Raw genomic sequence first — 12,630 nt, forward strand, 5'->3', positions numbered from 1 at the left:
TTTTTTTGAGACAGAGTCTCACTCTGTCGCCCAAGCTGTAGTGCAGTGGCACGATCTCGGCTCACTTCAAGCTCCACCTCCTGGGTTCAAGCAGTTCTCCCTGCCTCAGCCCCCCGAGTAGCCGGATTACAGGGGCCCACCCCAGCACTCGGCTAATTTTTGTATTTTTTTAGTAGAGACAGGTTTTGCCATGTTGGTCAGGCTGGTCTTGAACTCCTGACCTCAGGTGATCCGCCTGCCTCAGCCTCCCAAAGTGCTGAGATTACAGGCGTGAGTCACCACACCCAGCCTCAGATGCTGCATTCTTTTGTTTCGTTTTATTTTTGTTTTTGCTTAGCTCCCGCCACCCTTGCAAGATCTGGGAAAAGTAGGTCGTATTATTTGTTTGTGTTTTTATTTATTTAAAGTAAAATTTCCAAATAGTAAAGTGCCCAGGTCTCGGGTCATGTTTTCAAACAGTGAGGCAGCAATGTTAAGGACGGCTTGGGAAAAAGTGGGATGGCTAGATTCAAAGCCAAGCTCTGATTCATGTAAGTTATACCATCTTGGACAAGCCACTGAACCTCTCTGAATCAGTTGGTTAATCATAAAATGGGGATAATGATAAGAATATCACAGGATGTGGTGAGGATTCAATGACCTGGTGTGTTGAAAGTGCCAAGCTCTGGAAACATCCTCTCTTCCTACGGATATCCAGTTTCCACGATCCAGACCCCAAGAGAGGGTTCTTGAATCTCTCACAAGAAAGAATTCAGGGCAAGTTTGTTGAGTAAAGTGTAAGTAAGTTTATTAGGAAAGTAAAGGAACAGAAGAATGGCTACTCCGAAGGCACAGCAGCCCCCAAGGTCTGCTGGTTGCCCATTTTTGTGGCTATTTCTTGATTATATGCTAAAGGTGGATTATTCATGCTTCCCTTTTTGAGACCATATAGGGTAACTTTCTGACGTTGCCATGGCATTTTTAAACTGTCATGGCACTAATGGGAGTATAGCAGTGAGGATGACCAGAGGTCACTCTCATCGCCATCTTGGTTTTGGTGGGTTTTAGCTGGCTTCTTTACTGCACCCTGTTTTATCAGCAAGGTCTTTATGACCTGTATCTTGTGCCGACCTCCTATCTAATCCTGTGACTCAGAATGCAGTAACCATCTGGGAATGCAGCCCAGTAGGTCTCAGCCTCATTTTACCCAGCTCCTATTCAAGATGAAGTTGCTCTGGTTCACATGCCTTTGATACCACGGGACTATGTAGAATGTTGGAGGGCAGGAGCTAAATGTGGTTTTGTGCTGTGCCTTAGGATGCCTCCAGGCACTGTTGCTTGCCCTTTGGGACTAAGAGGCTCTACCCAGTGGACACTGCCTGCCCCTTCTCCCCACAACTTATCTTCTGACGTCTTATACACTCTGTTGCACACACGGGCTCTGGCTGCCTCCTAAGCACATCAAGCATACATGGGCCCTGAGGCTTCATTTATTTTGCCTGGGGCACACACCACCCAACCTGTTCCTGCAGGTATCCCTTGTTTCTGATTATTGCCCAGAGTTTATCTCAGCAAGGCCTTACTGGCCCACCCTATATGAAACTGCCATCTTTCTCTCCACACACTCTGCTCACTCCTCCTTCCACCCTCCTACTCCTTACCTTGCTTTATCTTTCTTCCTAGCACTTTTCATCATTAGACATACTACCATATGTTTCTTAGTTCATTTGTTTATTGTCTGTTCCTCTAAATTCCATGGGGGCAGAAATTTTTATCTATTTTATTCACTGTGGTATCCCAGGTACTAGAACAGTGTTTGAGATATAGTAGGTGCTTAATAAATACTTGCAGAAAGAAAAGAAGGAAGAAAGACAGAGAAAGAAGGAAAATAGATGGTTAAATGGAAAACATACATTCTCTGCATTTTGAAAGTCCAAAGTTAAGATAGCAAGTCGTTCTACCACTTTGGTTGGATTCTCCCTTGGGCTCCCTTGAGGCCTACTTCCTTCAGAAGGATTTTAAAAAGTCGGCCTGGCGTGGTGGCTCGTGTCTGTAATTTGGGAGCACTTTGGGAGGCCGAGGCGGGCGGATCATGAGGTCAGGAGATCGAGACCATCCTGGCTAACATGGTGAAACCCTGTCTCTACTAAAAATACAAAAAATCAGCCGGGTGTGGTGGCGGGCGCCTGTAGTCCCAGCTACTCAGGAGGCTGAGGCAGGAGAATGGCGTGAACCTGGGAGGCGGAGCTTTCAGTGAGCCGAGATTGCACCACTGTACTCCAGCCTGGGTGACAGAGCGAGACTCCGTCTCAAAAAAAAAAAAAAAAAAAAAAAAAATCGACACCAAGTCTTTGTTAATCAAAGAAAATGAAACAAACTATTTTACACAAAAATGATCATGTTTTACATAAGACTAAAAGATATATATATATATATGATGGGCGAGGATATCCAGAACCCACCAAATAATTCCAGTAAGAAAATTCAAACACTTAACAAAGATTCATTTTTCAATAGCCCATTAGTCACAGGACAATTACCCAACTATTAGCAATTAAACCTACCTATATATTAGAAATACATTTCATTTCACCCATACATCCAACACACTTTAAAATGGATAGAGGAAAATTTTATTAACTGGCTTTAGAAAAAAAAAAAGTACATATTGAACTCATATATTATATTATTATTATTATGCTGTGACAGAGTCTCGCTTCGTCATCCAGGCTGGATTACATGGCACCATCTCAGCTCACTGCAACCTCCACCTCTGGGGTTCAAGTGATCCTCCTGCCTCAGCCTCCCAAGTAGCTGGGATACAGGCACGCTCCACCATGCCCAGCTAACTTTTTGTATTTTTAGTAGAGATGGGGTTTCACCATTTTGGCCAGACTGGTCTTGAACTCCCAACCTCAAGTGATCTGCCCACCTCGGCCTCCCAAAGTGCTGGGATTACAGGCATGAGCCACCGTGCCCGGCTGAACTCATATATTATTGCTTAAAGAGAACATACCGAATTCTTACCTCAGTTTTCCCTTGTAAAAAAAAGTGGAAATCCATAGTCCAGAGACTCTCTTTAAAAATGAGCATTGCTATGGTGTGAGTTGGCTGAAGGTAAAGAGATATGAATGAAAGTAGTAAAAACAAATAAAAACAAAAAAATGAACTGCTTTGATAAGCACAATATGTTTATAACTCATAAAACATTTCATTCATGTTGTGAATTTTCTGGAGCATTACAAAATAATTAATATGCTTCAGGCTTTCCATTTGACTTACATTTATAGGATTTCTTTCCAGTAGGAGTTTTCACACGACTTTTAAATTAATTGTCTAAATTAACTTTTCTGTGTTTTTCTAACTACTAGGGTTCTAATCAAGTATGCATTTTTGTATTTATAAGGTCCACCTCCAGTGGGTATTATTATGTGACTTTGAATGGATTCGAGAGAAATGAAGGCATTCCCACATTCTTTTTTTTGAGACAGGGTCTTGTTCTGTTGCTCAGGCTGAGTGCAGTGGCACAATCACAGCTCACTGCAGCCTCAACCTCACGGACTCAAGTGATCTTCCCACCTCAGCCTCCCAAGTAGCTGGAATTACAGGCACACATTACCATGCCTGGCAAATTAAAAAAAAAAAATTTGTAAAGACAGGGTCTCTCTATGTTGCCCAGGCTGGTCCTGAACTCCTGGACTCAAAGACTCAATCCTCTTGTCTCAGCCCCACCAAAGTGTTGGGTCTTAGCCTGTCACCCAGGCTGGAATGCAATGGCATGATCATAGGTCTCACTGCAGCTTTGAACTCCTCCCACTTCAGCCTCTCGAGTAGCAGGGATTACCGGCACATGCCGCCATGACCAGCTAATTTTTAAAAATTTTTGTAGGCCGAGCACGGTGGCTCACGCTTGTAATCCCAGCACTTTGGGAGGCCAAGGCAGGTGGATCATGAGGTCAGGAGTTTGAGACCAGCCTGGCCAATATGGTGAAACCCCGTCTCTACTAAAAATACAAAAATTAGCTGGTTGTGGTGGCATGTGCCTGTAGTCCCAGCTGCTCAGGAGGCTGAGGCAGGAGAATCGGTTGAACCCGAGTGGCAGAGGTTGCAGTGAGCCGAGATGGTGCCATTGCACTCCAGCCTGGGCAACAGATCAAGACTCTGTCTCAAAAAGAAAAATTTTTGTAGAGACAGTCTCACTATATTGCCCAGGCTGGTCTTGAACTCCTGGCCTCAAGCAACCCTCCCACCTCGGCCTCCCAAAGTGCTGGGATTACAGGCATGAGCCACCGTACCTGGCCACATTCTGTACATTCAGAGCTCTTCTCCAGAATGAGTTGTTTTATATTATCAAATAGAACTAGAACACCAAAGGCCCTTACCACATTTCCTCTATTCCTAAGACATTTCTTCAGTGTGAGTTCAGAAGGTTCTTTTGAGATAAATTTAATGCATTTTATTACCATCATCATCATATTGAGCAGAATGATGAAGATGATGATAATGAGAGGGGGCATTCTAGAAGCATGTGATGCTGCATGGGCATGACACTCTGCCAGGCACTGCCCGAGTGCTCTACCTGTGTTACTTCATTTCATCCTCAGAGCTACCTGTGAGGCAGTTACCATTATTCCTGTTTATACAGATAAGCAAACAGGCTTGGAAAAAGTAACTGACATCAACATTTTCATCAAAATCATCTGACTTTAAAATTTGCTTAAACCAGTATTCGGCACTCTGAATTTGTTGTCAGAAGTATAGCAATAATATCAGATATACAGGGCTGAATTCAAGAGGGTGGACTGTGGCCACAAAAAAAGAATAGTAAATACGGATTGAAATGGCATCAATATAAAATATTCACCTAGGAGATCTGAAGCAGAGGACAAGAGTAATGTTGGTGAGTGTGGGAGGGAGGGGGTAAGGGAATGTGACCAATGGGTAGGTAAGTTGGCAGGGGAGAAGACCACCCGGGCGGAGTTCCCTAAGAGAACCAACCCCTAGGATCTGAAGGAATTGATGGGGGGTCCCTCAGCTTCCCCATTTCCAGATTTAGCCTTCAGCCATGACAACTTCCTTTCAAGAGTTGCCTGGGGCTGTGTAGTGAACTGTGACTGAGTGTTAGGTGAGTCGGGTTGGAGACTTAAGGCTTATCAATTAACTTCTGAGCTAGCTTTCGAAATAGTGTAATTTAAATGCTACATGGCCTTTCTGGGATAAATTCTCTTTACATACTTGATGTTGCATCAGTTTTCTTTGAAAAATAGCACACACACTTTTATTATAGGTAAATTGCTCATACTGACTTTAAAAAGCTTAGTCCTTCAATAAACATTTATTGAGCACTGTATTAAAGGAGGGAGCGGAGTAGAGCTGAAGTTCGTAGAGAGATACTGATGGGGAGGATGCGGGAGAGAGGACAGACCTCAGAGCCCATTCTTTTCACTAGAGTTAGCTTTGCTCCTCTTTTAACTGTGGATAGATAAAAAATAACTTGTTCATGGAGTCTTTTTATAGTGGGAGCATTGCCTAAACCAAAATATGCATAGCGTGTGAACACCTGAAAAAAACCCTTGTTACATTACAGGAAACTTTATTTCCAATACACTAGGTAAATAAATGAGTTATCACTATAGGATATGAAATTTTGAACATGAATTCTGTTTGCAGCACGTATTTTTTATTCATATTCTTTTTTTTTCTTTTCTTTTTTTTGAGATGGAGTCTCGCTCTGTCACCCAAGCTGGAGTGCAGTGGCGCGATCTTGGCTCACTGCAAGCTCCACGTCCTGGGTTTAAGCGATTTTCCTGCCTCAGCCTCCCGAGTAGCTGGGATTACAGGCACCAGCCACCACACCCAGATAATTTTTGTATTTTTGGTAGAGACAGGTTTCACCACGTTGGCCAGGCTGGTTTCAAACTCCTGGCCTCAAGTGATTTGCCTGCTTTGGCCTCCCAAAGTGCTGGGATTACAGGTGTGAGTCACCGCACCCGGCTCTATTTTTTATACATATTCTAAAAATAACTTACTTTTCCTGTTTTAGCCTCTTAGTTTAATCTTAATTTCAGAAAAGCACGATGGACTGTGGAATAATTTATGAAGTAAGCAGAATTTATGTGAACATACTTTTGAAAAATTGTGGCCACAATTATAATTTAATGCTTCATCCTTTCAAAAGTTTGCATTATGAATGTAAAAGTGCTTACAAAATACAAGTGAAATTATTATAGTAATTTTTCATAGTATGGATATTGAACAATTAGGTAACTTTATTTGTTGGTATAAGTGGAATCATATTGTATTCTTTTTTTTTTTTTTTTTTTTTTTTTTTGTGATGGAGTTTCACTCTTGTTGCTCAGGCTGGAGTGCAACGGCGCAATTTTGGCTCACTGCAACCTCCGCCTCCTGAGTTCAAGCAATTCCCCTGCATCAGCCTCCCTAGTAGCTGGGATTACAGGCACATGCCACCATGCCCAGTTAATTTTTGTATTTTTAGTAGAGATGGGGTTTCACTGTGTTGGCCAGGCTGGTTTTGAACTCCTGGCCTCAGGTTATCTGCCTACCTCGGCTTCCCAAAGTGCTGGGATTATAGGCGTGAGCTACCATACCTGGCTGATTCCTTTTTTTTTTTTTCTTTTATGGAGATGGAGTCTCATTATGTTGCTCAGGCTGGTCTCAAACTTCTGGGCTCCAGTGATCATCCCACCTCAGCCTTGGAATCATCATTTAAAGCAACATTTTTTCCCTGTCATTACTGCATCCTAAATCTTTTCATCTCAAAATTCTAATGTTTATTTATTGCTATTTCTCAGATATAGTGTATGGAAAAGGAGATAATGGAGAGTCAATTTATGGACCAACATTTGAAGGTATGTATCTTTACATTTTGTTAGTTATATATTAGTTGATTATTCAAACTTAACAGGACTGGACCGTTAACAGGACTAGACCGTTTCACAATTCCAGATAAGATATCACTGGGGGCAATACTTAACAGTAAAAGCAAGAGTTAAAATGAGCAGATTAGGGGAAGCACCCTAAGGCCCGACCAGAGCAGCTTCATATGCACATATTTTTTTCACTTACCTATTGATATTATTTCTTTAGGATAAATCCCAGAATTAGGATTGTAGAGTCAAAGGGAATTTATATTTTTAGGACTTGTAATTTTCCGTGCTGATACTTAGAACTGGTACCTTGATAATCATTCTACTTAGATTGCTGTCAGGTAACCAGGTATGGTGACTCACGCCTATAATCCCAGCACTTTGGGAGGCTGAGGTGGGCAGATCATTTGAGGTCAGGAGTTTGAGATCAGCCTGGCTAATATGGTGAAACTCTGCCTCTACTAAAAATACAAAAATTAGCCAGATGTGATGGCGCACACCTCCCAGCTCCTCAGGAGGCTGAGGCAGGAGAATCACTTGAACCTGGAACACAGAGGTTGCAGTGAGCTGAGATGGTGCCACTGCACTCCAGTCTGGGCGACAGAGTGAGACTCAGTCTCAAAAAAAAAAAAAAAAGAAAAGAAAAGAAAAGATTGCTGTCGGTAGAAAAATCCTGTATAACATTTACAACAAAAGTAGGTGACAAGGAATATACCTAAATTCCAAAATACAAACAGGTAAAGACAAACAACAAACCAACAATGTGGAAGAGGGCAGGGCTTCCCAAGAATAGGGTACTTAGGATCCCCTAAGTAGCCAATAGTGCGTGAGTACGAGGGTCCCCCAGGAAGGTTGGAAGAGGCAGGAGCCGTCTAACCCCTGTATACTCTCAAAACGGATCTGACAAGGCTCTCTTCCAGGACAGTCTCCCATGCAGGTGGAACTGCTGGGAATGGCATCAAAATCATCCAGGATACAGGGACCATCATGACAAAGAGGGAATAGGAACAGAGCCAGAAATGTAAGGAAGAAAGCCACGTGCTTCAACATGCAAGATTTTCAACATGCAAGAGGGAGCTTTTTGAAACTAGAAAATCTACTTTCTTTCTAAAGACACATCCTCTGACATTTAGGAAAACTAATGTCACCCTATATAACAAAGAGAGGTTCTCTGAAAGAAAATGGTGTTTCTTCAGGAATAGGGCATTGCAGTAGGCATACGTGTGCCGTAGGAAATGATGTGCATATTCAGGAAGGTAAAGGGAGAGAAAGGGTTTTAAAGGAAAATTGGGGAAGATTTCATTATTGTTTTGAAATGATTATCCTTGGCTACAGCGATCAGTAACAAGGGTCCAAGGTTGGACTGGACAAGTATCCCTGCAGAAGTATTAATATTTCCTGCATAAGGTTGCAATGGCCTTTATGCAAGGTTGTGGCTTTTGTAGTTCTTTGTGATTGTTTTGTTATCAGGCATACAAGTGTGAGAGTTCTCTGTTCATAGCTTTCCTTGGCTCTATTTGTCAGCGTTTTTTAAACACACTTGAGTACATTTTGATTCTGACCACTATTACACTAATTTTATATTAAAATGAACAATGGAAGTTTCAAGGTGATTATAAGAATAAAGAGAATAAGGAGCAGAGTAACATCAGCACTGATAATGAATGTACCCTAGAAAGACATGCTCATAGGATACAGTTGACCCTTGAGCAACATGGATTTGAACTGTACGAGTCCACTTAAAGAAACTTACAGTTTCTTTTTAAAAAAAAAAAATAGAGACAGGGTCTCACTATGTTCCCCAAGCTGGACTTGAACTCCTGGGCTCAAGCAGTCTTCCCACCTTAGCCTCCTGAGTAGGTGGGACTGCTGCCTAATTGGACTACCACCTAGCTTGGCTTGTTTTCAGTAAATATATGAGAACATTTTTTGGAGAAGCTGCCACTGCAGCTATACTATCAGGTGTGAAAACCTTGCACTTATTTGTGAAATACTTTTACCAATTTTTTTTTTAAGAGACAGTGTCTCACTTTGTCGTCCAGGCTAAAGTGCAATGGAGTGATCATAGCTCATGGTAACCTTAAACTCCTGGCCTCAAGGGATCTTCCTGCCTCAACCTCCCAGGTAACTAGGGCTACAGGTGCATGCCACCATGCTGGCTCATTAAAAAAAATAAAAATTTGTAGAGATGGGGTCTTGCTCTGTTGTCCAAGCTGGTCTCCAACTCCTGGGCTCAAGTGGTCCTCCTGAGTTGGCCTCCTGAGTCATTGGGATTACAAGTGTGAGCCACCACGCCTAGCCTGCAAAATACCTTTTTTGTCTTGTATTGAAAATGCAACTTTTATGTGGGCACAGGATGGCTATAAGAAAGGCAGAACTATAGACTCTAATATGATTTGAGGAAAAGCAAAACTATTATATGACAACTTAAAACAAAAGGAAGGTAAAAGACCTAAAACTGGAGAATTTAATTCCAGCAAAAGGTGGTTTGATAATTGTAGAAAAAAGTTTGGCTTTAAAAATGTCCAGATAACCGGAGAAAGAGCATCTTCTGACCAAGAGGCAGAAGATGAATTCCAAGATGTCATTAACAAAATGAGAGGAAAAAGGATATCTACCTGAACAAGTTTTACGGCAGACAAAAGTGACCTATTCTGGAAAAAAAAAAAAAGCCACCAAAAGGCCAGGCATGGTGGCTCACACCTGAAATCCCAGCATTTTGGGAGGCTGAGGCGGGTAGATCACCTGAAGTCAGGAGTTCAAGACCGGCCTGGCCAACATGGTGAAACCCTGTCTCTACTGAAAATATAAAACGTAGCCGAGTGTGATGGCAGGTGCCTGTAATCCCAGCTACTTGAAAGGCTGAGGCGGGAGAATCGCTTGAACTTGGAAGGCAAAGTTGCGGTGAGCTGAGATCACGCCACTGCGCTTCAGCCTAGGAGAGAGAGTAAGACTCTTGTCTCAAAAAAAAAAAAAAAAAAAGCCACAAAAGACTTTTTATTTTTTTTTTTTTTTTTTGAGACGGTGTCTCGCTCTGTCGCCAGGCTGGAGTGCAGTGGCGGATCTCAGCTCACTGCCAAGCTCTGCCTCCCGCGGTTCACGCCAGTCTTCCTGCCTCAGCCTCCCGAGTAGGCTGGACTATAGGCGCCCGCACTGCGCCCGGCTAGTTTTGTTTTTTTTTTTTTTGTATTTTTTTAGTAGAGACAGGGTTTCACCATGTTAGGCAGGATGGTCTCGATCTCCTGACCTCGTGATCCGCCGTCTCGGCTCCCAAAGTGCTGGGATTACAGGCTTGAGCCACCGCGCCCGGCAAAAGACATTTTATTAGTAAGAGAAGTAAGCACTAGCATTTAAGCAGGAAAGAATAGGCTAACTGTGCTGTTTTGTGCCAATGCAGTTGGGTTTATGATCCAGACTGCCCCTAACCATAAAGCTGCTAACCTAAACACCCACTGCCAGCCTTTTGGTTGTACAAAAAGGGCTGGACAATGAGAACCCATTTTCTAGATTGGTTCCATCAGTACTTTCTCCCTGAAGTTAGGAAGTACCTTGCCAGTAAGGGACTACCTTTTAAAAAGTTCTTTTGATATTGAACAATGATGCCCCTGGCCACCAGAACACCATGAGTTCAACACTGAAGGCATCAAAGTGGTTTACTCGCCCCCAAACATAACGTGTCTAATTCAGCCTCTAGTTTGGGGGTCATAAGGACCTTTAAGGCTGATTACACATGATACTGTATGGAAAGGATTGTCAACATTATGGAAGAGAACCCCAATAGAGAGAACATCATGAAAGTCTGGAAGGATTATACCATTCAAGATGCCATTGTTGTTATAGAAAAAGTCATGAAAGCCATCAAGCTCAAAACAAGTTTCTGCTGGAGAAAATTGTGCCCAGATGTGCTTGTCTTCGTGGAATTTATGACAGAGCCCATAAAGGAAATCATGGAAGAGATTTGAGGGTATGGCAAAAAAGATGAGGGGTGAACATTGTCAAGATACGGATCTTGGAGAAATTCAAGGCCTAATATATACCACAGCAGAGGCATTAAAAGATGACTTGATGGAGATGAGTGCCTCCGAACCAGTGCCAGATCATGAGGAAGAAAACAGAAGAAGCAGTGTCAGGAAACAAATTGACACTAGACAATCTGGCGGAAGGGTTCCAGTTACTCAAGACTACTTTTGACTTCTTTTACAACATAGACCCTTTTATGATAGGAGCAATGAAACTAAAGCAAAGAGTGGAAGAAGGATTGATACTGTATGGAAACATTACTAGAGAAATGAAAAAGCAAAAAGTCAAACAGAAATTATAATGTATTTCCGTAAAGTTACACTGGTGTGCCTGCCTTTCCTGCCTCCCCTTCCACCTCATCCACCTTTGCCTCTGCCACCCCTGAGACAGCAAGACCAACTCCTTCTCTTCCTCCTCCTCAGCCTACTCAGTGTGACAAGGATGAAGACCATTATGATGATCCACTTCCACTTAATGAATAGTAAATATATTTTCTCTTCCTTATGATTTTCTTTATAACATCTTATTTTCTTTAGCTTATTTTATTGTAAGGACACAGTATACAATACATATAGCACACCAAATATATGTAATCGACTGTTTATGTTACTGATAAGGCATCTAGTTCATTGCAGACTATTAGTAGTTAAGTTACCGGGGAGTCAAAAGTTGTATGTGGATTTTTGACTGCTCCGAGGGGTTGGTGTCCCTAACCCCCACATTGTTTAAGGGTCAACTGTAGATCAAAACTGTAACAGTCTATATCAAAATAAGCTAAAAGAAGCCTGGGCAACATGGCAAACCCCATCTCTACAAAAAATAAAAAAATTAGCTGGGCATAGTGGTGCACACCTGTAATCCCAGCTACTCAGGAGACTGAGGTGGGAAGATCACTTGAGCCTGGGAGGCAGAGGCTGCAGTGAGCCAAGATTGCACCACTGCACTCCAGCCTGGGCAGCAGAGTAAGACCTTGTCTCAGAAAAAAAAAAAAAAAAAAAAGCTAAAAGACATTAAGAAAATGACACAAGACATGAAAGAGCTCATAAATCAGAATTAGAAAAACTTAAACATGATGTGACAGAGCTGAGGAAAGAAGGGCTGAGGAAAGCAATGAAAGAAAAATAATTTCAGAAGTGAGTAAACCACAAGGAACACAAGAGGAAATAAAATACAACGTATGTCCTAAAAGAAGTACAAGGTAGGCAGAGGAATTTTTTTGTTTGCTTTAATTTTTGTGGGTACATAGTAGGTGTATATCTTTATGGGGTACTTGAGATATTTTGATACAGGCAAGCAATGCAAAATAATCACATCATGTAAAATAGGGTATCCATCTCCTCAAGCAGTTGTCCTGTGTGTTACAAACAATCCAATTATACACTTTTATTTTAAAAGGTACAATTATTATTGACTGTAGTTGCCCTGTTTTTCTACAAAATACAAGGCCTTACTCATTTTTTCTACTTTTTTTTGTGACTATTAACCATCCCCACCACCCCACTTTAACTCCCACTACCCTTCCCAGTCTCTGGTAACTATCTCTCTGTCTCCATGATTTCATTTGTTTTGATTTTTAGATCTCACAAATAAATGAGAACATGTTATGTTTGTCTTTCTGTGCCTGGCTTATTTCACTTAGCATAATGACCTCCAGTCCCATCCATGTTGTTGCAAATGACATGATCTCATTCTTTTTTATGGCTGAATAGTACTCCATTGTGTATATGTACCACATTTTCTTTTT

At 41.9% G+C, this 12,630-nt stretch overlaps 1 protein-coding gene across 1 annotated transcript in view; it reads left to right on the forward strand.

Moving 5' to 3' along the window:
* PPIL6 (peptidylprolyl isomerase like 6) overlaps positions 1 to 12,630 on the forward strand; it is a 44,735-nt gene that overhangs the window by 12,337 nt on the left and 19,768 nt on the right. Inside the window, exon 7 of the mRNA XM_017878763.1 lies at positions 6,792 to 6,848. Coding sequence (XP_017734252.1) covers positions 6,792 to 6,848 — 57 coding nt within the window. The remainder of the gene's footprint in view (positions 1 to 6,791; positions 6,849 to 12,630) is intronic.

This window comes from Rhinopithecus bieti, unplaced genomic scaffold, assembly GCF_001698545.2.
Source record: "Rhinopithecus bieti isolate Rb0 unplaced genomic scaffold, ASM169854v2 scaffold_11508, whole genome shotgun sequence".
Taxonomy (NCBI): domain Eukaryota; kingdom Metazoa; phylum Chordata; class Mammalia; order Primates; family Cercopithecidae; genus Rhinopithecus; species Rhinopithecus bieti.